Genomic DNA, 24842 nt, shown 5'->3' on the forward strand with positions numbered 1-24842 from the left:
TTGAATCAACAATAAAGATGAACAAAAATATTTAAGTGGAATGATATAAACTCTTTAATGGAAAAAGCCAAACTTGTGAATAAAGAAAGAATAATGTTTACTCACAAACTGTTGTTGTTTACTGTTACCTGTGACATCCAAGCTTAGAGTCTATCTGTTTCTGCTTCTCATCCTTTCTTTCTTGCATCCTTCTTTGAGCCTCTTCCTTTTCTCTGGCCCTTTTGAGAAGGTAAGCTTGTTCCTGTTCTCTGATTTTCCATTTCACTTCTGGATAGTTTTGAAGGGCTTTAATCCTCTCTGAACGTTCTATTTCTTTACTATCCAAATACTTCCCAAAGGGGAAAAAATCAATATAAATATGTGAGAAATTATAAACATATTCAAATCAAGAAATCTATTCAATTGTAGTTTAATTTTTACAATTAAGTTCTGTCTATAATTAGAAACGCATCTTTCACATGTCAACAGCACTATGTAAGTTATACTTTATTACAAAGAATTAACAATAACTTGCTATTCAGATCTGAAAATGGTTTTGTGTTTCTAAGAGCTGCTTTTAGTATTTTCCAGGAATTTTAATTAGTCTTATTAGACTATACAGTAGAGAGAGTCCCTTCAGCCATTTCTAGTCTTTGTCTGACTTTCATTCAGCCCAAAATTACTTCTTTTGATGTCTAAGTTTATTGCCAACTGAGTAAGTTGAATCTACTCTTAGTAAGTTAAGCAGTGCCTGTGCTTCTCTGAGGAAAATTGTGAGAACATATTTCAGGCCTGAGACTGGTTCATTGACAGGAAATCGTTACATCGGTTCAGTCACAGCACAAAACCACAATCTCAAAGTGTCTATTTCCAGCAAAGGCAATATAGTGCAATTTTACACCAATTTGTATTTTTTTACTGTCTCACACTGCAGGTTTAGTACATATTGTTGGAATGGTACCAACAACCCACTAACTTCTGCAATCGTGCTAATAATTTAAAAATACATTGTATATAACAACCATGAGGAAAAAACTGCCAGAACTGTACAATATATTTATTTGAAAAAAACATTTGAAAAATTTGTGTTTAAGAATCTCCAATAAAGATGACAGAAAAGTTAATGAATAATTGTTGTTTCATCAGAATAGAAGCAATTACTATCATATTATTTATTGTAGTAATTTCTTCTTTGGAATAGAATTTAATTTCCTGTGGACATTAAGAAAAAGTCTATTAGCTTTCCAAGTACAGGTGTTTATTTTGTTTAGGATAAGTATGTTCAGTCAACAGTACTCATGTTTTATTTGGATTTAAGTTTTAAAATCTTACTTTTAATTGCTGAAGAGTTGCCACTACAAATTGCCTATAACCTTCAAATTCAGTACATGGGTTACCCATTAGAAACAATTCCTTCAGATGAATATTGCATTTTAGGGATTCAATACTGGAAAGTTCACCAATGAAATTTGCTGTCAGGTCAAGTTTCTTCAATTCTTCACAGCCTGTTTGAAAGAAACTCTAATTCAATTTGTCCATAACATAACATGTACACATGATATATATACATACACATACACAACTGTATATAAAACTGTCTCCATTTGTGTTCTGTAAACTGGTTTCATTCTATCAGAACTCATCTTTTCCAAGACTCTTTATGAGTGAAAGAGTGACTCACAGCTAAAGTTTATGAGTTTACAATATTTACAGGAATAAAACAAACTCAAGAAAATACAAAATACCATAACATTATTGGCTTTATCAGTATCAAAACTTTGTTGACATTCACAGACAAGATATTAAATATTTAATTTTCAGATAAACTGGATTTACTTTTTGACAGTCTGATTGCCTTGATACTCCTTCTCAACTAAGTCTCAACCATATGGCTAAAATCCAATCTAATTGCTTAAGGACAGCAGGATCAGTTGTGAGTTTCAGTTCTGAGTATGGTTAATCTCTGATAATATTATTCAAGTACAAAGATAAGATTCCCCAAAAACTCACTGCAAGTTAGGTTTTCCACTCTGTGGACTCAGCTGTCATTGTAAATACTTTATCACTGGTTAAATTGCAAACACTGGTGAGAAAGTGTTGGTACTAAAACAATTCATTACAAACAGAAACTCTAAATTAGATAACAAAATGCTCTGGAAAATCTGATTTTTTAATTTATTAGCCTCTCCTTTAATCATAATGTGTCCATGAGTCATAAACTTGACTCTAAGAGTAAAAAGTTTAGCTGAGAGCAAGCTCAACTTTGATTCACATCACTGTAATCACTTTCCTTTCCTGGTCTATCTGCTAAGTTTTATGCACAGTTGAGTTGTAAGAAAGTAAACAACATAGAACAATTTATTAGGGAATTTAAATAACCCAAATTTATGCAAGGGCCAATCCCAAAGGTTGTAACTCCTAAGTAAATGACAAATCACAGTAATAAATAATACAACCTGATAGATTAATTTAAAATTTAGTGGCATGAAAATAAATGCAACTTTCTCAACAAATTCCCAAGTATGTACTATATTACCTACTTCTTCATAATTTTCAAATTTTTGTTTAGTATATTTGCTTGTTTTTTATTTAAGCCATCCTCTTGAATCAGCTTGCAGACTTCAACCAACCAACCACCCAACTAAACCAACAAAAGAAAAACAAAACCAAAACACACACACACACATACAAATAACCAACCAACCAACCTATCAGTTTGTCTGGGGTTTTTTTTAACTGTTTCTTTGTCAAGGTGGATACATTAAAGATTCAGCAACTGGCCTAATCAGAACTGAGAAACAAAAAACAATCAAGTCATAAATTATTCAAGTAATATGGAATGTGTTTATGGGTCGCTCCAAGTCTTCAATTTTAATCTTGGAAAATGCCATATTTTGTACATGAAATGTGCAAAAGTGACAGGATAAAGGATTAAACACAGATAAAACAGACAGGATTTCAACCTCAACCACGAAAGAGAAAAAAGTCCTCTGAAAACCTCTTTTAAAAAAACTCAGACCCTCAGTGCAACCTGTGCTGAGCACAAAACTTTCTTGTGTGTGACATTTGATTCCTGAAGATGAAACGTGACCCGGAGACATTTAGGAAACTTAAAAGAGAAACATTCAGCAGTAGGAAGTGCTTGCTACAAAGAAGAACTTACTGAAACCCTGCACCCAAGGATCTTCTACATATCCACAAAATACCCCTACAGGTGGGCATGGTTCATGGCTTCCACTCTCTTTTACACCAAGTCACAACTTAAGTGTTCTAATATGAAAAGGCAAAATGACTTTTTTCAAAATCTGACCTTCCAGATTTTCAATTCTTTCAATGTTGTTCAAAGCTACATTTAAATATTCCAGCTTCTTTAGTTTGCTCACATTTTCTGTAACAAAACATAGATGGATTATTTCAGTTTTCAGCACTGGAAAGTATCATGGTTTCACTTGCTTTCTTTACTTTAAAGCAACAATGAAGCAGAAAAATAGGAAAGGACAAATCAGAATATGTACCACATTACTGAACATTAATATTTTAATGTTAATTAAAAAAAAAAAAAAGTTTTCTGAAAACACAAAATAAAAAAGCAAAAAGAAATAAGGAAAGTTATAAACACATTTTTATCACAAATCCATAAAACACATCTCTAATTCAAGAGGAATGGGTGAAAAAGCAGAGTGAGACATTCCATCTTGAGAAATGTGAGATATCTACAAATTCAGTGACATGAATCCTACTACAGTTTACTGAGAACTTGGAGAGGTATTTTCTACATAATTCACAAACAAACGTTGACATCAATTTCTCAGTAAGAACTTGTGTAGCTTAGTTCAGATGTTTGTTTTTATTGCAATATTTCTGTAATGAAATTAATCATTCTGTATTTCTGTATGATGGGAGAGCTGTGTAGAAGCCAGTGGTACCACTCATGTGCACAGGGGATGCCCGAGAAGCTCCTGCCAGCTCATGAGGCAGGGCTGATCTCGAGAGCTGCATCAAGGTTTGCTTTAAGAAGAGAAAAGACACAGCCCAGCAGAGCCAATATAAACCATTTCTCTATGATATTCAGGAGCATGCTTGGAACTGCTGTGTCCTCTGCAAGGAGGTGCTGGTATCCACTGGGAAGCCTAACTTCTCAACTTCAATACTTTGTAACACAGCCCCTGTTGACAATGTTTTTGGTCTCCCCTATAGTGTGGGGAGGGGTTGGTGGTGCTTGTTTTGGTTGTTTTTTGGTTTAGGGTTGGGTTTTTTTTTTTCATTTGTTATTAAGGTATGACCTCGGAAAGCTGTCATGTTATACAAGAATATACGAATCAACAAGTTGCATACTTTTTCAACTCCTATAGTTAGATTATGGTAACATAAAAATTGCTAGTCTCATAAATGAAATTGCTGAAAAAATTTTGTGTTCAAAAAGCAACAATCTCAATGTGGTATCCTGTGGTAACCTGAAGGAGGCCTGAGTGTTGACAGAAAAACCACAAGATGAAATCTTGTGTCATATTAAGGACTCATTAACAGAGAGAAAACCAAGTTATTTTAGTCCTTCTTGTAATGGGGCAAAGAAACAAAAAGCAGTTCAAAAAACTTGTTCTCTCTGAGAGAAGATTCCTCCATGTTAGGAAATGCTAAATCTAAATCTCTCACTTTAGAGACAGTTTCCTGATGAGTCCCTTGATAAAACTTAAAGGATTTGCCTTACAAGTTCTGAGCACAGAACTTCCTCCTAAAACCTTAGTATTCTTGTCTTTCTCTTAAGGAACTTCAAAGAGATATTTTAATATAATTTCTGAACACTTTCAACTTTTTGTTGTTCATCTAGACAATACGTGTAAAATCTAAGATTTTCTAGCCCAAAGCTTGATGCCACATCAACCAATATGGAACTAAACCAGACCATATGAAATTATATCTTGTCCTGTGGTGCAGGAAGACCATTAAGGCTTTGCTGCACAAAGTTTGGTTCATGCACACAAGCAAGTATTTTATCTGAATAAAAATTAGTTCAATGTTAACCAAAAAAATATGATTTGCATGACAATGAAATTTTAAAAAGAGGCTGAAAGAGCTAATCCAGTGATATCAGAGTCTATGGTATGTGGTAAATTCTTTGACTCTCTGCCACAAGATGGGATATTTAAACTATATCCTAATTTTTGAAAGTTTAATCCCTGAAAGGTGTTTCAGTGACTTGTATCTCAGTAGTATATTTTTAGTTTTAAATTTCCCTTGAAAATTTCTGAGCTTCTTAGAAATTTAATACAGAAACCAGGAAAGGAACTCTTGTTAGGAGCACATTCCCTTAAGTATAACAGAACACTTTTTTTTTCTGATTTCAAAATTATGAATGTGAATACATTTTAAAAGAATCATACTGACAAAAGACTTACCAATTTTTGGAATTAGGTTATTCTGAAGATAGAGAATTTTTAAATCTCGACACCATTTGTCAAGATGCTCTAGCTTTTCTATTTCCTGCTGATGTAAAGAGATTTCTTCCAGTGAAAAAATTTCACAGTTGTTATGTTCTGCACGTCTTCTAACAAGATCTTCAGTGACTGAAAGAAATATTAGATGTCATATTTCCCTTTAATCATTTTCTGCCATCTGACTTATGAGCAAATTATAAAATCATTAAAATATTTTGTTCCACCATACCAAATAGCCCAGCAGAAATGACAACAAAAACAAAATCTGCCAGAAAAGATATCAAGATATCAAGTACTAAATAGCTTCGACCCACTCTGCCACAACAAACATCTGTGAAACACAATCATGTCACCTGTAACATTTGGAAAGATCCATATGAAAACTGCTGAGTCTTCCATAAGAATGTGATACAACCCTTGCAGAAATGAATCCAGCAGCCACTATTTTCAGCATAGCTTGGGTTGCAGATTGATTCATGTAGACAAGTAGTGGAGTGTTTTATGCTGTTTTATTTCCAGATGCCAGATGTTCACATCCCAGACAGCAGCAGGGGGTGGGGGGGATGAAAACTACAGTGTGTCATCATATTCTTCCAGCAGCACAGCGTGCACAGAAATAAGTAGAATAAATGCTGAAAGGGGGCAGATATTTTTTATGACATAACTAACTCAGGCTTATAAATGTTTATGTTAGAATGAAATGTATACCTGATATTTCTTAGGCACGACCAGCTCATCAGAGCTGGCAAAGGAGTTTCAGGGGCTGAAAAACACCAGAGACCTGGGTTCAGTTATCAGGTTGTAATATTTAATGCCAGGCAGTCTTTCAAACAGTGAAGAGGCTCTGTATAATGAAGGTAGAGAAATTCTACAAGAACTAGTGCTCACTCCTGAGCTAGATGCTAGAACTTTGTTTCCAGCACACTGCACCAAAAAGTGCCAGCATTTTCCTCTCCTTGACAAGCACTGGACCATAGTGAAGTACTGAGGAAAAACACAGGGTTTCATCAAGTTAGCACAGGTATTTTCATGACTTTTAACGCTTAAAAAAAGGCACGCCTTACAAAAAGGATTTGAAGAACAGTAAGTAAAAAGAAAAAAATATATAAAGATCTGTGAAAACAAACTTCCTACCATGCATTAATTAAAAGTACTCTTTATTTCTTTGTCTCAGGGAGGTTTTGTGAAATCATCCAGTTTTATTACTGGTCCTGGGATGGCTGCACACATTCACATGGACCAGCAAACTATGTACCTACACAGCCCAAACTCTCATGTGTCTGTACAGCTCCTCCATCTGCAGTCTACAGGAAAGGGTGAAACTGGTTGTATTTATATTATATTATATTATATTATATTATATTAGATTAGATTAGATTAGATTAGATTAGATTAATTATATTATATTACAATATAATATTAATAAACAATATAAACATATAGTATAAATATATAATATAATATTAGTACAACATAGTATAATGTAATGTAATATAATATAATATAAATTATATTTATTACATTATCTTATTTATATATGTCCAGACTTAAATCTCCCTTCTTCTCAAAAGACTTTCACCTGACAGAATTAATTTACAGAATTAAATGTGGAGATACAGATATTGGTTGAAGGGGGGAACCTATTTGCACTTAAACCATGTTGGGAAAGGTGTCTTTGTCCTTTTTAACTACGTTGAGCAGGTTGTTTTGCATCTGAACAATCATCTTCCCTTGCACTTGAACTTGATTAAAGTAACAGAGAAAGAGACAAAAAAAGGTCAATAATCGTGACTAAATACTTCAGTCTTCACAGTAAATATGAAAAAACGGTGATATTTCTATTAAGTTACTTGGCAAATCTGCTGGAAATTGAAAGAAAAAAAAAGTCTGCTTATTACTGTGTTTGGCTGCAGATTTTTCAGTGCCTCTATTACCAGGTAATTTTGAGCAGGAAAACAATACTCCCCAATGTGCATACATACACACTGGTGGCAATATTATGCTCTATACCATTTATACAAAAAGAAGTCATACAAACTATTACTGAAAGCTTAATTGCAGCCCAATTTCCATTTGCTGATGACAATTGAAATTATTTTTGCAGCAATTCTACAAAAATGTCCACTTTCATTAACAGATGATTTGCAAAGCAGAGACTATCTTTCACAATAGAAGCTACAGTGAAGCTTTAGAAACCTAATTTGACATCCTGCTGTAGGGAACTGTCTGAATATTTGACATTTTGTGTAAGACCTAGTTCATTAAGAGGAATGAGGGAAACAAGCTTGCAAGAGAAAACAAATATTACATAAAATTTTAAATAACAGCATCTCCAGGACACTGACAAACACACTGAACTCACAAAAAAGTCCATTAACCAGATTTTCTGGTGTTGTGTGCAGTAACTGGAGAGTGGAGCAGCAACCTGAGAGATCACAGCTACTCCCAGGTTCCCAATAACACAGGAGGAAAGGAGGGATGGCATCAATCAAGTGGAGAGAACAGATCTTGAAGTTCTAATGCCCGAGCTTCCAAAAATGACATGTTTTACTAAAAAAAAGGAAGCAGAAATTAAGGGTAACATTAAAGAAATTGAAAGAATAAGCAAACGGACAGCTGCAGGTGTATCAGGAGATGGTGGGGAAAGCTACATTTCAGAAAAGTGCAGTATGCCACCACTTTAAGACTCAAATTCATGCTGTGCTGTTCAGGAGATAAAGTCATTCTCCTTCAGGCAGTGCCTGCTCCAAGAGGGCACCTGCCAGCTTCCTGCAGGGACAAGGAGCTCCTGTCCAAAGCACTGCTTGAGCCCAGCATGGGACTGGCAGTCCAGTGATAATATACAATCAAAACAGATTACAAGAAAAATCACGGAGGAAGGGAACTCCTTTTTCATGAGTAAAAGGTGTGAGCACTCAGTCTTTTGGGTCACACTGCTGTACCTGTAAAAGATGATCAATTCATAAGTACCAGTATAGAGTGTTGTACCTCATTTGGGGTTTTTCCACATCTGACAGACCTGGGCTCTGACATAAGCCATCCTATCCAGCATCCTCCCTTGCAGGGGCTGCCCCACGCAAGGAGGGGTCCCCACCTGGGCCACCCCAGTCCCCACTGCTGGCCCCCTCAGGGCTGTTTGGGGAGGCAAGGAACCCCTGTGCTTTACAGGTGAGATAAAATGGGTGTTATTACCAGGGAGGAGGAAACTCTGACAATCATCCAAGAGAGGCAGGAGGGCAGGGAGCTGCCAGGGGAGTGTGGGGATGGCGGGGACGGGAGACAACTGTGGCAAGAGGGAAGAACGTGAAGTAGAGAATTGTTTAGATTGGAAAACACCTTTAAGATCATCTAGTACAACCCAGCACTGCCAAATCCACCATGAAACTGTGTCCCTAAATGTCATACCGACATGAGTTTTAAGCAAGTCCAGGTGTATTGACTCCACCAGCTCCCTGCTCAGCCTGTTCCAGTGCTTGACAACCCCTTCCATGAACAATTTTTTCCCAACATCAAAGCTAAACCTCCCCTGGCACAACTTGAGGCCATCTCTTGCCCTGTCACACAGGAGAAGAGGGCGACCGCGCCCTGGCTACAGCCTCCTTTCAGGGAATTGCAGGGAGCGGTAAGGTCTCCCCTGAGCCCCCGGGCTGAGCACCCCCATCTCCCTCAGCCGCTCCCCATCAGACTTGTGCTCCAGCCCCTACCCCAGTTTTGTCGCCCTTCTGCGGACACGAAGGAGGAGCGCAGGGCGCGGGGCCCGTCCTGGAGAGGAGGGCAGGGCCCGGGGAGAGGAGGGCAGGGCCCGGGGAGAGGAAGGGAAGGAAGAGGCCCTCTCCGACACTCACTGCGCACCATGGCCGCCCTCGGGCGCCGCCGCCATTGCCGGACGCGCAGCGCTGCCACAGCAACGGCCGCGGGCGGCTGAGGGCGGCGCCGGGGCCTCGCCGGAACCGCGACCGGAGCTGCGGCTGCCGGCCCTGCCTTCCCTCGGCAGGCGGAGAGCGGTGTCCTTTCCTCGGGCATAAAACGCACGTCTCGTCCTTTGCATGACACTTCTGTCCCACTCCTGCCTATCCGTCAACTAGTTTGCCTCACACATTTTGGTCTGAAAGCTTGTTTTCCGTTGTTTGTGAAAGCAGCCTGTTCCAGTGATTTACAGCTTTGTACAAAATGGAACAGTTTAGGTTGGAAAAGACCTGTATGATCACCAAGTCCACCCATTAATCTGACACAGCCAAGTCACCTCTGAACCATGTCCCCCAGTGCCAGATCTACACCTCTACCAAATTTTTCTAGGGATGGTGACTCCACCACTTCCCTGTGCCACCGGTTCCAATTCTGGATCACAACCAGCATCGGATCAAAGTGGCGACATCAGGAAAGTCAGTCTGTAGTTCCTACCTGTCTTCATTAACCTAAAGGTCTAATCAAACCTGAAGGTCATCTTCTACTAACAGGAAATTCACCTATAAATTTAAATAAGGCAGTAGGCATTTTTACAATGGTCAAATTCATTAATTGAGCCCTTTACCTCTGATGTAAATGCAACTCCGCACAGCCGCTCTGCAGCTTTCTATCTGTATTGCAAATTAGAGGAGTATGAAGGTGCCATTGAGTTAATGCTCCTGAGATTTGTGGAGATGATCAGACACAAAGGAGCAGGAGTAGTTTATGCACTTTCACTCCATAGTATTTGTCCTGACCTATCTGATGGGATAAATAACAACTCCACTCAGAGGACAGCGAGGTTTACACAGATGGTTGGATGTGACCCAGCACAGAATCACAGACATTAAAGAAGGGCCACTAATCCTCCTCCCTACACATCTATATCAAATTGCAGACCCCTTCAGATAATAATTATTTGCTAGTAATATTTTTTTGCTTGGGAGCAGAATTCACAATCAAAGTATTAATTTCAAACAAGGAAAAAATCTTGATTTCTCTGTGTACAGTATTTTAATCCTTGTGTTTACATTGTATAACATTGAAATACCTATGTTATTTGGTTAAGCTAAAATCAAGGGGGGAAAGTGTTCATCCTTTTTTTCAGGTATCCTAGATGATAGTTCTGAAGAAAGGAATTTAAAATCTGCAATTAATTAAATTACCAAATAAGTAAGTTGGCTTGGTGAGTGGGATGACTTGGCAGGATGCCAGATGCCCACCAGTTTGGTTTTTTTTTTTTTTTTTTTTTTTTGGGTTTTTTTTTTTTTTTTTTGTTTTGTTTTTTTTTGTTTGTTTGGGTTTTTTTTGTTTTTTTTTGTTTTGTTTGTTTTTTTTTTAATTATGTACCAAGAATCCCAAAAATTCTAGGCAGAAGATGGGAGAGAAAATATGATAAGAAGCTCATGGATTGAGATAAGGGCAGGGACATCAAACAACAATTACCATCATGGTAAAACTGATTCAATTGAGGAAAATAATTTAACTTTTTGCCAGTTAAACAGAGTAGGATAGAGAGACATAATGACAAATCTAAATCCACTCTCCTTTTATTTCTCCATTCTCCCCAGCTCAACTTCAATCCAAGCCGTTGTACCTCTGTGTCCTGAGTTAAGCCATAGTTTGTTTTAATCAGTATGTACATAGATCCTGTTAGACAAATCTAGTTCAGCTGCAGGACTTCTTCTTCAAGCAGGTAACTTCTCACTTGTGATGAGCACAAAAGTAGAATTCTCTGTACACCAGTGACTGAAAAGTTCTCAGAATGTGTTTGATTTTCTCTTGTGAAGAACAGGGTATTTTGTGATTCAGGGCTAAATTATTCAGGAAGACAGTAAGCAGCACTTTGGAGCATGTGTTTGCAACACGCCGGTCCTCACCTGGTGGTCTGGTACACGCAGAGCAAAGCTAGGTGCTGGAGCATGTTATTTGCTGTGTTCTTTTATTTTCACATAGTTGTTTGGTTGTTTGGTTTTGTTTTTTTTTTAATTATGTACCAAGAATTTTCAGCAATACAAGCCTGAAATCCTAGCATGAAGCAATGCACATGCCAGAGATAAAGTAAAGAACCACATTACAAACAGGACATTGGAGATGAAGGAAGAACAAGTCACCTCCGGCATGCCTGTCCTGAAGAAACTCAGTTTACCATTCAGTTTAATAAATTACAACTTTATTTGTTACATGTGTAAAACAATGCAATATGTATTTCTATGTAATGACAAAAATAAGCTTTATAACATCATTATTACAATAACTAATACAGAAGTATTTTGAACATGTCTTGACTTTGTCCGTGTATACAATCATGTAAGGTGCTCCAACCCCAGAAAATTGATATCCATGGACAAAGCTGTTGAAATGCTGCAGCTCAGAGTCTCAGCTGGTGTAAATCAGCTGATTGATAACCACTCAGAATTTAAACCTATGTATTTTTATTTATTTCATATTGAATTACTGGTTTTTTCAAATACTATTTTTTATTTTATTTTTCTATGGTGCTAGGTAATGTAGTCACCAGTACAAAACAAGGCTTTATGTTTGCACTAAAGTACCAAAAAACCCTCACCCAAAGAGCACACAATCTGCAGGGCAAGACATGTACTCACAAATAAGAAATTCACTGAAATATAAGCAACTTCTAACAATAACAATCTTCATTACTGAAAAACACTCAAATATGAGAAGAAATGAGAACAGGAAAAATTTTACTGATATAGAAATGCCAGAGAAAGGGGGAAAACAAAGCAGTGTGAGAAACCATAAAAAAAGAAACAATATAAATGAAGTAGGTTTTGCTCAGTGTATATAGAAACATGCAAAGAGGTTTATAAAATAGTGCAGCCAATTCATAAAAATGTACATCAAAAAGCAGATTTTGCAGACCTGGACTAAGTGGTCATAACCTGTATTCTGTACCGTGTAGTTTATTCCATATAACTTAAATAAAAGATATTAATTTTTTTGCGGTTTGGCTTCTATGAGTAATGTTTTCAGGATAACTTCAAACCAGACTTGCTCACAGACCAGGAACATTAAAAATTAGGGAATGGCATCAATATTATCATCTTCCACATGAACATTCCCCCTATAAAGCACTACATGATATATACTCAGGAATTACCCTGAAATTCAGCTGAACACAGCTGAAGTAAGAGAGAATAAGACAACGTGTAATGATAAATATCATAGATATTTAAAAAGCAATAAATTGTATGAAAAAATGCATAGAGGGTATAAATCTACATCTCAGCACTTCTATTTGATTATTTTCTCTAAATAAGGTGCTATATTAAAGGGGAGTAAATGTTTAATCACTGGGGACAAAAAAAAAACCCAAAAATTCTAGGTTTTTTTTCTCTGTTAGTATGTGTGTAAGTTAATCACTAATCAATAAGTGGTTTTTCTGTGAGAGAATTATATTCCACTGTTATCCTAGGCTTGATACTGTAGTTACCAGAAGCTGCAAATACTCACTACCTCTGAAAGTCTGGATTTACAAATTTAGGTTGGAAATTTTTTTTCAGTTTTGTATCAGAAAAATCCTGGCTTCAATTTTTTATCCAACAGGAAAAAACATATGATTGCGCCTCTTTTCAGAGAAAAAAGATGAGGCATGTTTTTTATGTCCATAGGAATATACAGAAGGGAACTGCCAGCCAGCCAGTCTGGTAACTGACTAGAACTTTGTTAATTCAACATCCACGAATATCAGGGAAGGCAGATCTTAATAGATCCTGAGCATTTTGAGCATTTTATTTTTACCCCTTGAACTCCAATTGAGAAAATGTCCCAGGAGTTCCCTCACTCCAGATCAGAACAATTCTAATTTACAGTTTGTATTTATTAATAGACAGATTATAGGAATTTATTGTTAACCTTTTTTTTTTTTTTTCAATCTCAATCAGATTTTTCTTTGATAGTTTACAGTGAACTAATGAGTTTAGGGTGAACTCTTCTATTTTTCAGCGTAATTGCTTTGAAGACTGTGGGGTAATTACAGTCTTAGACTTTTCTCTCAGAATGGGATTTAAATTTCCAGATTATTATTTCAAGAGATTATTTAAATACTAAAAATCTTTACAATCCTTTACTTTTAAAATTATTTTAGTAATGGACTTTTTACAATAGGCATAAAAGCTAACAAAATATTTACATGTTTTACTTAGTGATATTTACTCTCAGCTGTCTCTGTACTTTAAATAAAGAAGAGGAATTATTTAACACTTACAATATTATTCAAGTGCATTAACTACAACTAAATATGAGGATGAGTATTATAAAGACTGTTTTAGTTACATAATATATCAGTTACCACATTTACTCAGCCACTATCCAAATCCATTATCTTTGATAGCATGTTATAACAAGAAATTAATATATAAAATATGGGATTACATCGTTTTTATAAAAAAATATTTCACAGGAATTACAAAACACTTTTCATATTATTGAGATAAGATACTACAGATACAGCACTTTTTTGTGTGATTTCTTTCAGGTAGTCACCAAGAACTAAGGCCTTACATTTGAACAGAAGAAAAATAAAGCTAAAATTTATTATGTTTTAGAGGAAGAATACTATAAAATCTGGGGGTTTTTTCCCCCACAGGAACATGTAACTATGGCCATAAGGAGGTATCCAGGAGTTCAGTGCTGAAGAGCTGATGAAAATAAATTGGAGGAGGAGGAAAAATGAAAACTGTTATTGAACTCATTTCAAAATGCACAGAAGTAACAACTCTGCTTTTAAGTTTTTACAAAGTGCAAGAGACAAGCATGTTTTGAACTGTGGAAGGTCCTGTCTTGCAGTAACCTGTGTCAATCTGTGTTTAGTTTAGTCCTGCCACACAACAACTGCCAAGTTCTCTACTCCATCCTGTTGCACCTGCTTTGGTTAACACTGACAGTGGCTTTCAAAACCAGAGTGAGCTTTCAAGCTCTGGTGTTTCAGCCCTTTACACAAACAGTTCCACTGACTTTAAGAAGTGCCATAGGTGGTGCCCCCAGCTTGGCACGCTGTGAGTAGGACATTTTGTCACCATAGGCAAAGTGATCAAATGTCTGCACTCCTTTCTAAAATGCTTTGTTCTCAGGATTAACAGCCTCCTTCTAAGAGCTGAAAGAAAGGTTTTCCAGGTTGTATCTGCAGCTGTGCAGATGCCTTTAGATCTCAGAATCTGAACTGCACTCAACCAGGAAACTGATGAAGAAGGCTGTTCTATCCCCACTATAAGGAAACAAATGGGGCACAGCTCCATTTGGTTCCTTCTTTTCATTTTGAACTGTACAAAGTAAAGACATAAAGGAAATAACAGAGCCAGGACTGGGATGACCAACTCCAAGTACAAATAAATCAGTGCTCTTCTTTTAAGGGTTTGAGCTGCAGCAAGGCTTAGAAATGCTTGATAAACAGAAACTGGAGTGCGAGTGTGAGGAAAGAGAACAGGGAATAGAAGAAAGTCTAAGTGTTTTTCAGATATTCTGGACCAATTCATGTTGATGCTGCTTCACTGCTTCAGTGGAATGCAACCAGCTCAGAGCAGCACAGCACCTGGTCCTGCTGTTCAGTTCACACTTGGGAAATGGAAGACTTGTTTTGCTTGTTACTGAAAAACATGTTTTTTCTGGGCTGAAGCACAGCAATTGTTAACAGCTTGCACTATTTAAACACTGCTGCCAGACAACAGAAAGAAAATATACAATCCAAATGCAATAAAAAAGGAGTTGTAGACATCAAAGTGGAGTAATTTGCAGTGAAAACTGGCAAGAGTCCTGTAGCTAAACCTTCTTTTAATAAAAAGTCCATGGAACCTTTCTAGTATGTTTGGACCCTATTCCATAATAAGACTCATCCCCAAAAATATTGAATTCTTTCTAAATTTAAACATGTACTCACCAATTGTTCCTTATTTCTTACTATTTTCTGTAAGGAAAAAAAGAATACATTTTTGTATGTCTTGATTTAAATCACAGTTTCTTATAAGTATTATCAGTAGGTCCTATTTGGCAAATTCAGCTAAGCTGCAGGACTACTTGTTTGAGCAGGTGACTTCTCACTTGTGATGAGCATAGAAGAGGCATTCTCTGTATACCTGCTGCTGAGAAGCTCTCAGAGTGTGTTTTTCTCCTGTGAGGAACAGCTTTGTTATGACTCAGGGCTAAGCTATTCAGGAAGAGGGAAAGCAGAACTTTGGGGCATGTGCTTGCAGCACGATGGTCCTGACCTGGTGGCTTTGGTAAAACCAAAGTTTTAGGGACTAGAGACATAGCAACAAACTGATACATCATCTGTCAAAAAGTGGGACTGTCATTGCACTAGGGCTGTCCAAGTTGTGCCGTGGTGTTTCTGACTTCCAGTGTACCCAGTTCAAAGGCTGAGGTCTGCCAGATTGTCTTGGTGCCCTTGGCATACACTGATCTCCTGAATCCTGACAGCTTCAGAAACAAAAAAGATCCTCTCGAACTTCACTTTCAGCCCATAAAAAATCAGATAAACCCAAACTTTTTAGTCTTGGAAGCATTTTGTATTTTAGACATTTAGAATTTTGTGGTGCAAAAAAAGGTGAAAGAATGGTAATTCATAAATCCAGCACATCCGTACTTGCTTTCAGCATGGAGGCCTATGTGCAAGTTAATGGTGCATTGAGTTAGAGGGGCCAAATTATATAAATTCTGTAGTCCCTGGAAGTTGGTGATGTGACAAGAATCACAATTAGCTGGTTTTATTTTTTCCAGTTAAAAAAAAAAAAAAAGGCTAGGTGTGGTGGCCTGGGTGTGGACTTCAGTGCAAAGCTTGAAAGTGCTCCTCTGGAATCTTAAATTACACTGCTTGGACTGTGTCTGCATCATGTTATGGCAGATTAGGTTTACCTCCCTTTTCTGCTACAGCACTTATTGCACATTGTGAAAAAGCAGGTTTTTGAATTAACAGAAAGTTTCTGTGAATATAAATCAGTAACTGGAAAAGCCAAATGCTCCATCAGTAACTTCAGATTCCACCTTCTATCTTCTGACATGAAAACAACAGGAGGAATCTCCTTCCTCTTCTTATTATAAAATTTCTAAATTACTTTATTCATCACATGGCACTGGAACCACTTACCAAAACTTTGTTGTTTTGAAAAATGTATCAAGACTGAAGAAAGATGACACAGTAGCATCTTGGGACAAAAGAACTGTGAAATTAAAATGCAAAATGGTGTAATGGATTGAAGGCTACATTTGTCCTCATTTGACCATATACTGCTCTTATTAGGATCAGAAAGACCCATGGATATACATCCAAGGAAAGAATTTGTTCCTCAGATGCGACTTAGTAAAAAAAAATTATGTTGGAAATAAAGAAATTCTATACTTACAAACTAAAATCATCAGCAACAAAGTGGCAGACAGTCCTCCCAGAAAATATCTGAGAATGTAACAATACCCAGAAAGGTTAAAAAAAGCCAAGGGATGCATATTGGGTTAAAAGAGGTGAAACCTGAGTGGGAGGAGGAGGAAGGGTTCTTGCAGATGAACCCTCTGAACTCAGGTAGGTGAACTGTAATTTGAAACTTTAAATTACGTAAACTGTTGAAGATAATCTCCCGGAAAGAAAGACCTCAGCATTCACACTGAGAAAAAAAACCCACTTAGAAAGACATGGATCCATTCTGATTCTTCTCAGCCTGCCAAAACCCCTGTCAAAGCACACTTGGCAAAGTAGCTTTCATATCTGCACATATATTTCTTACTTTTGTGCATATCTGTATAGCTCAGATGTTTGCCTGCATTGACTATCATGTGAAAATATATTGTCACAGTAAGATACATATAACTTTGAAAATGTGACCCTTAATTTAAGTTTTATTCACCATTTGAAATGAAGCAAGCACTTATGTGAGAAAAATAAAATAAAATAAATAAAAATTACCTTGTACATGCTGAAATGATTAAACACATGATCAGTGCAACCATCTGAGAAATGACATTTTGCACTGTCCTGGATTCTAAAATAAAAATCAGGAAAATAATGGGTCTTAATGAAAGTAAATATTTTACAGGAGGTGTTTGCAAAGGCTACCTTCAGCCTTTGAGACCAGTCTCTTCAGTTGCTTTTAAAGAGAACTTGCCTGGAGTGATTCAAAGCAGAAGCCTAATTTTCATGCTCTGGGTGTCTCTCAGGAGTCTTTTTCCCCCACAACTACAGAAATACTGTGCCCTCCATGCTCTCAGAAAACAAGCCTTTCTGCATAATTGCCTGTTTCAGTTTTTGCTCCCATGCCCTTTCCTCCATTTTCCTCTTCACTTCTTTTTTTTTTTTTTTTTTTTTTTTTTTTTTTTCTGAAAAATGTGTGAGGGAAAGATGTGAGCAGGGGGTAGTAATCAACTAAATACCAATTTTATGATTTTGGGGTTTTTTAATCATTTAAAATATTTGTTTTAGTAAATAAACTCTATTCTGCAATGGCCAGATCTATATTTTTAATGTATTTTCATTTCACTCTAAAAATGAGGCATGCCAGAATAAGAACATAACATACCTGCATTGCTCCAGTTCTCTTCATTTGCATTTATCATAAATGAAGAGCAGGATTTTGAAGCACAAAATGGTTCCTCAAAATGAAGAAACTCATCATCTTTGGTGAGAAATGCTCCATTAGATGCTGGAATTTTCCTTTGTGACACATGGTTATTATATTCAGAAGAAAAGTCTGAATCACCTACAAGAAATGCATGTATAACTGAGATTGCACAAAAGAAGAGCTCTGAGACTTTGTGTTAATGAATTTAGGAATTAATTACTGAATCACAGGAGAGGCTGCAAATTGTTATGGGTAGGGAATTGGTTGGTTCCAATGTGTGCAGGAGGAAATATGCAGAGTAAAGACAAAACTGCTTAGAGCATAACAGATGAAGTTATTGAAAGAGCCAGGTGAAAGCAGACACTGCCAGGTATTAATCACACCAGAAAAAACATTCCTGGTGATGACTTTGCATTCAAATTCAGTCAAAAAATGACTTTTTGGCACAGAGGTCCTTGCAGACTCATACTCAGTTTTAATGCCAGGAGCTCTGTTTATCCCTTAGAATTCTGTAGTTCGTTCTATCCTTCACCTGCACACCTTGGCAGACAACACCTACATAACTTCCAGAAAGAGATATCCAATTCACACTAAACACAGACTGCAATGTTGTACCTTGATTACCAGCTACCTGATCAGGGCTTACCAATATCACTGTGACAGGCTTCTAATTTACTGCATCCATCAGGCCAAGGGTCCTCTACATGGGAGAAATCTATCCTGCTGGGAATGGTGGAGCTGAGCCATGAGCTGGAGGCACTGAGATTGAACAAGCTGTCAAGAGAGCGGCGGATTTTCTTCCTTCGCCTGAATACACTAGAAAGAAAAGATACGTTGCCAAGGAATGGAGCTAATTATTCTTGTTGAGCAGGGACAGAGCTCTAAAGCTTGCAGGAATGACATGAAAGAACCAGGTTCTGGGTGCTGCTCCCAGCCCTGTTCTTGACCCTGGGCACGTCACCAGGAATGGCTGCTGCACATCACAATGTGTCAGGGAAGGTACTAACAGCAGGGCTGATCGTGCTGTTATGATACTGGGTACTGTGGTACCAAATGATATCACAGCTACTGCTCTCTGATAGTACTTTGAGTGCTACCTGTGATTTTCACTGTTGTATCCTATTTGGGGTAGTCTAAATACATTTAATTCCAGGTTTTTTGAACTACATTTTACATACCTTTCTAAATTGTTGTTCTTCTGAATCAGGAGATGTTTTTCCTTGAGTAAGAAATCCAGTAAGAATTTTTATTTATATATTCACGTGTGTGTGTTTTAGACAAAGATTTTTTTTTCTTAGTCCTTATCAGAGTAACCCCACTGGCAAAATGAGCTGTAACTCTCTCCTTTTCCTTTATTGGACACAACTTCAATTATAGCAACAACTCTGCACTAAAGAGTTTTTAGGTAGTAAGATGTGACTGAAAATTGGGTAATTTCATTCACTGCACTCTCTAAAGCAATTGAGATGTTCCCAATCAGAAGTAATGCTGGTCTTCTGCTGAGCAAAATGTAGACAGACACAAAGACACCTCCAGACACACCTCTAGATAAGGCCAGAGATGTGGAGGCAATCGCCAACATAGAGTAAAATCTGCACATAGTTCACTTACCGAACTAAATTCTCTTTATATGTAACACTTGTGTGGGATGGTGTCAGTGTTATGTTGCCTTCTTTATCAGACAGAAAACTGTCTTCTGTCAAAACATAATAACCATTAGAAAGCAGTCGAGGGCTGCGGCGGCATGTCGGAAGGGAGCCTGTCAGAGGATTTGTGGAGCACTCATAGGCAGGATCATCATCCAAAAAGGCACATGCACAACTGAAAAGGAGAAATGAAAGCCTCTAATTTAGAGAAGGTCTGGACAGAGCAAACCCATGATTTAATAGTAATGAGTTTACATTTCAAGCTGATGGGGACTGGTAATGACATAGATTAAAATATGTGAATGTAATGATATTACTGTGTACTGGGGGTTTCAGCCAGCTGACGTGTGCATCACACGTTCCAGAGCTTCAGATTACGGGAGGGATACATGCCAGGGGACAATTTCCTGAAGCAGGGAGTCAGCCTGAGCTCAGAAGTGCTTGGTGTGTTTCTGTGGCAGTGCTCTTGGCCAAGGAGTCCTGCTGGACCCACACCGACCTGGAGCCACCAGAGGCATTCCAGTATCTGGCTTCTCTGAGTTCCTTTACATGGCAGAATCTGGGTGCCCCTGAGCCAGGCAGGATTTACTTGCTTTTTTATAAACGCCATACTTGGTGAAGATTTAAGGATACATGACTTTTAATTCTCACAAATCCTAGCATGCCATGCAGCTGGAACAACATGGGATAAAGCCCACACATTGTGATAGCTCCATCCAGCACTGAAACACAATTGTCTTTGGGATTAAATACAGCACAGAAAAATATACTCTCTGGTGTTTAAAATAGAAGGGAGTAGTGACAGAGGTGAAAGGATCTAAAAGTTGTATTCATTATACTTAGTTTGACTAAAATTTAATTTATGGTTATACCTTTCCCTTTAACACCTATGAGTTCCAAATTGCCATGTAGTGTCATCATGCAAAGAAAGGAAGACACTGGATTGATTTAGTGTCTGACCTCTGTTTCAGTAAGAGGTTTAACTACCCCATATGGCACGTCACAGAGAGATACCATAATTTCAGTGTAGGGAAAAGCAGATGGAAGACAGATACTCCAAAACCCTGTAATTGCAAAGCTGGTGTTTCCAACCTCCACAGCAGTACTTCTGAACTTCCATTTAGGGCAGTAATTAAATTATCAGCACTACATTTCTCAGTGGTCCAAAAAGACTGACATACAAAATCTATGCCAAAACAAAAATAAAATTAAGCAAGTGTAACTTTCCTTAATACCTTGGAAAAATATGTCTTGAGAGGCTGTGTCTACGCTCTTCATTAAATGGTGTTGAACCTGCAGAGGAAAAGGTAAAATAAGAAGAAATTGTTATCATATTCACTGACAGGTAGCTTGTGCATACCAGAAAGATAATTTAAAAAAAAAAAAAAAAAAAAAAAAAAAGCTAAAAGTTAAAAGAAAATTAAGGGAAGAATTGGAGAAGACAAAACATATGAAGGAATTGGGGAAAGACTTAGCGTTTATATGAAATTCATCTCAACCAGGACAACACAGAATCAGAGCCAACAGAAATCAGATATTTGTACTTTGCCCAGATGACAGATTTGAGAGAAATAATTATGGATGCAAATACAATAACTGCAGTAATTTTAAGGTGTAATTTTACCAGAAATCTGCTTCATGCCAAAGCTAGAACCTGAACTGGCACTAGATACAGAGTAGAATGGAAAGGCCACCATTACACTACATTATATTTTTCAGATGAAAATTGCAGACATAGCACAACGAGCACAGGGATTGCTACAGGGACAAATATTTGACAGTAATATTGGCAGGAGACTAAGGAAATAGGATTTGTCTGGATTACAGTGGCTCAAGTGTGCAAAGCACTGCTAGATGTTCCTCACCTGGCAGAATCAATCTTACAAAATATGAGCAAGGCCTATGCATAGGGAGAATTTATGTCTATTATTACATGAAAAGATAAAAGATATGATCTTTCCCTATATTACCTTGTCTCTCCTGAATCTTTAGAGCTTCAGACTTGCAACACTGTTAGCAAATGCCCATCCTTCACCTCTGAGAGGAGATAGGAGATAGGGCTAGGAGAATTTTATATTTTTACGTTCAGTTGTGAGCTGAGGCAAAGAAAAGACATGAAGGTCAGGGTTTCCACTTTGGTAGTCTTGTTTGACCTCCTTGGGAGCTCAGTTGTCAGTCACAGACTGGGTGTGAAGGCTGACTCAGCCTTGGGACCAGGCAAGGTAACAAAAGAAGAGAAGCAAAACCTTCAGAGTATTTTTTATAAATCAGTCCCATTACCCTGGTCCCATGCATACTGTTTCTCCTACCCTTTTGAAAAAAATAATCACTTTACCATGAGCGAATTATGCTCTAATGGCAACAAAAATAACTTGAGAAGGAGAAAATGGAAAGAATTTGGGGAAAAGTACAGAGAGATCAAGAAGCATCAGTCAGAACCCACAGAGCAAGTTGTACAAACAGTGGGTCCAGTGGTGTATTCCATAGCTTGACATGTATTAGAGCTTTTTTTAACATACAACTATCTCCTGAAATAATTTCTCTTATTTTAGGCAAAATCATGATTCTTAAATGTGCAAAAAATCTTCTATTCAAAACAAAGAAATGCATTCAAACTCTAGAAGAAAATACAGGAAGGACTCAACAAGCAGTTTGTAGATCTGGATATAAACTAAAACCAGCAAAATCCTAAGTCTTATAAATCAAAAAAGATCCCTTCCACAAGGTATTTATTTTTTTTAAAACTCTGACAAATGTATCCAAATTTATTTGCTCCTGGAGTTGATGCAACATGTGATGTTCCATACATCTTGAAAAGGACTGTTTTGCACACCCTAGGGTAACAGGGAATATAGATTATCTGTAGAAGAGTTTAAAAATAAATGGAAGCATGTTTTTTTTACTTGTTTGAAAATCAGGATGTGTCAGATAGTATCAGCAATATAGAACAAATTATTAGTTATAATGTATTCTCACTTAGGCAAAAGTAACTGATTCTAGGGCAAATTTGTTTGAAAAGGGTATATAGAAGTATATGTCAGGATCAGTTATATCTATCACAACTCTTTAATAATCTGAGAGTGAAACTTTCCAGCAACTGAAACCCACAGCACAGCTGTATTGCATGCAATTCTTTCAGTTATAATTATAAAGAGTAGCAATGTCTAAAAAAGAATAACTTTTAGGAGTGGCAGCTTTCCTGTGGGGTGGTGCTTTCACTAGAAAGTGTTGACACATACTGATCACAGTGGCAGAACAAACCACAGTCCTTCTGTTCCTCATTTGAATTCTCTCATAACTTTGCAAGGTATATCTCTGCAGGTTGTTTATTTGCCACCCTCCAGAGAAATAAAATTTAAGACAAAATAGAGTATATTCATCTATTTCTAAAAGAAAGTGAGCAATTTACACGTGCAGATCTACTACTGGGGAGGCGAGGCATTTCCCTCTTTTCAAGAACAGTTAATAAGCAGCTGTAACTTGTTTTTAAACTATTTTAAGTAATGATAATATCAAGCTTCTGTGAACAGTCATGGAACAGGCAGTCCAACAGATTTTTTTGCTGTCCGTGATCATGAACATTTTTGGCTCATGCATAATGAAGAGAGTTCTTGAAAATAATTCAATCAATGATGGAGAAAACATGGCAACATTATGTTGTAGACAATGCTGCACAGTGTTCTGCTTTCATTTAATATTCAGTCCTATTTCTGTGCTATTAATAGCGTGAGAAGCTATAGTAATGACATAACAAAGCTTCTCAACCACCACTGTACAATGGAGCAGTGGCATTGTATCTGTAATCCACGACATGAGCCATCAACACAGCACGTCTAAACTATGGCATGAGAAAAAGCCAACAGCTCTACGAAATCTCACTAAAAGTGAATCTGAGGTGAATGTGGCAACATTTTATGTCAAGAATCCAAATAAAAATTTAAGGCAACAACCCCCCCTTGGATTTCAAAACACACAAAAGTTCATGTTGTAATATAAACAAAAAGTCATTGTCCAAACCAGTCAGTTTTAACTACCTTTCGCTCCAAAAATCAAATTAGTGTTTAGGCCAATGATGCCTTCAGCGTACAATCTAAATATTTACATTAGTACCTACCAAAATATAGTGCTAACTATTCAAATAGCTGAAACCCAGCCAACCAGTTTTATTCAATTTTATCTACTAAACACAAGTGTCTACAAAGAGTTTTATTTGTTTGCACATATCAGTTGTTTTTGAAAAGCAGTTTTGTCTTTTCTCCCTGCAGGTAATGGTAGCAACGTTCACAAAACCGCGAAACTTCCTGAAGAGCAGCACAGAAATTAATTCAAAGCTTAGCTATTCCTCAGCTGACAAATATATTAAGAGATAAATAAGTCTAAAATCCTTCAAACCTGGAAAATCCATTTCACAATTAACACATGCGTGCAAAATTTTTCTCTTCATCAGTCCGAGAGCCCATGGGACAGCTGGTGGAGGCTGTTCCTCGAGCAGCTTCCTGGGAGAGCTCAGCCCTGGCTCTTCGCAAGGGCAGGTCTAGCAAGTCCCCTGTTTCCTTTTGAAAGCAGCCCGTGCAATCAGAGGCACAGAGCCCGAATGAGGTCATGTTTCCTGTAGAGTAGGCTCACATCGGAGGCATTCGTTCTGAAGAGCAAACCGAAGATAAAGATTAGCCCATGAACGCTCCTGCCGGCTGTTGCAAAAGAGAACCACTAGAAATAATGTCTCGCTCCAATGACTGTACAGAGAAGAAAGACAGAACATTTTCTCATCAGTGACACTGAGTTTTGTTTCAGATTTGCTTTTCTACCTCGCACAGAAAACTTCCAAGCTGTGTATACAAATCATTCCATTTGTTGAAATACTTGTGAGCTGGCAGGGTTTGATGTAAGAAAATGATCCAGTTACAAAAAAAAAAAAAAAAAAAAAAAAAAAAAAAAAAAAAAAAATTTTTAAAAACCCCTTTTATAAAAAAAAAAACTAAAAAAAAAAAAAAAAAAAAAAAATAAATTTTGCAAAAGCCCTATTGTACAGAAGATACATTTGGTCAGAGTTTAGGGCTACGTTTCACAGCTGAAAACATTACTGCAAATATATGCCATGCAATGTTAATAAAAATTCCACAGAAAGGAGAAAGGAATAAAGGCATTTGTAAACACAGTCATTGTTGCATGCTAAATGTTTCATACTGTGTAAGGTATACATTCATCATGCTTTAAAGTATAAAAAATAAAGCCAAATCCACATAAGAGAAATGGAGCCTGAATAAGAT

The 24842-nt window shown here is 37.2% G+C and overlaps 2 protein-coding genes across 2 annotated transcripts in view; both read right to left on the bottom strand.

Annotated features, from left to right (window-relative positions):
- The window catches only part of DNAAF11 (dynein axonemal assembly factor 11), a 35055-nt gene extending 25755 nt beyond the window's left edge, over nucleotides 1-9300 (bottom strand). Inside the window, exons 1-5 of the mRNA XM_041407577.1 lie at nucleotides 9260-9300; nucleotides 5376-5543; nucleotides 3290-3367; nucleotides 1312-1484; nucleotides 129-328 (exon numbers count right to left, since the gene is read on the bottom strand). Of these exons, the coding sequence (XP_041263511.1) occupies nucleotides 129-328; nucleotides 1312-1484; nucleotides 3290-3367; nucleotides 5376-5543; nucleotides 9260-9269 (629 nt within the window). The 5' untranslated portion in view covers nucleotides 9270-9300. The remainder of the gene's footprint in view (nucleotides 1-128; nucleotides 329-1311; nucleotides 1485-3289; nucleotides 3368-5375; nucleotides 5544-9259) is intronic.
- A 7160-nt stretch (nucleotides 9301-16460) lies between these two features.
- Nucleotides 16461-24089, bottom strand: TMEM71 (transmembrane protein 71). Its single transcript, XM_041407575.1, has 8 exons — nucleotides 23965-24089; nucleotides 20808-20865; nucleotides 19538-19747; nucleotides 18573-18742; nucleotides 17885-18064; nucleotides 17275-17350; nucleotides 16721-16770; nucleotides 16461-16537 (listed from the first exon to the last, which is right to left on the bottom strand). The coding sequence occupies exons 1-8, from the start codon at nucleotides 24014-24016 to the stop codon at nucleotides 16461-16463; spliced, it is 873 nt and encodes a 290-aa protein (XP_041263509.1). The 5' UTR covers nucleotides 24017-24089.
- Between the last annotated feature and the right edge of the window lie 753 nt (nucleotides 24090-24842).

The sequence above is a fragment of the Onychostruthus taczanowskii genome, unplaced genomic scaffold, assembly GCF_017590055.1.
Source record: "Onychostruthus taczanowskii isolate IOZ18803 unplaced genomic scaffold, ASM1759005v1 scaffold27, whole genome shotgun sequence".
NCBI classification, from domain to species: domain Eukaryota; kingdom Metazoa; phylum Chordata; class Aves; order Passeriformes; family Passeridae; genus Onychostruthus; species Onychostruthus taczanowskii.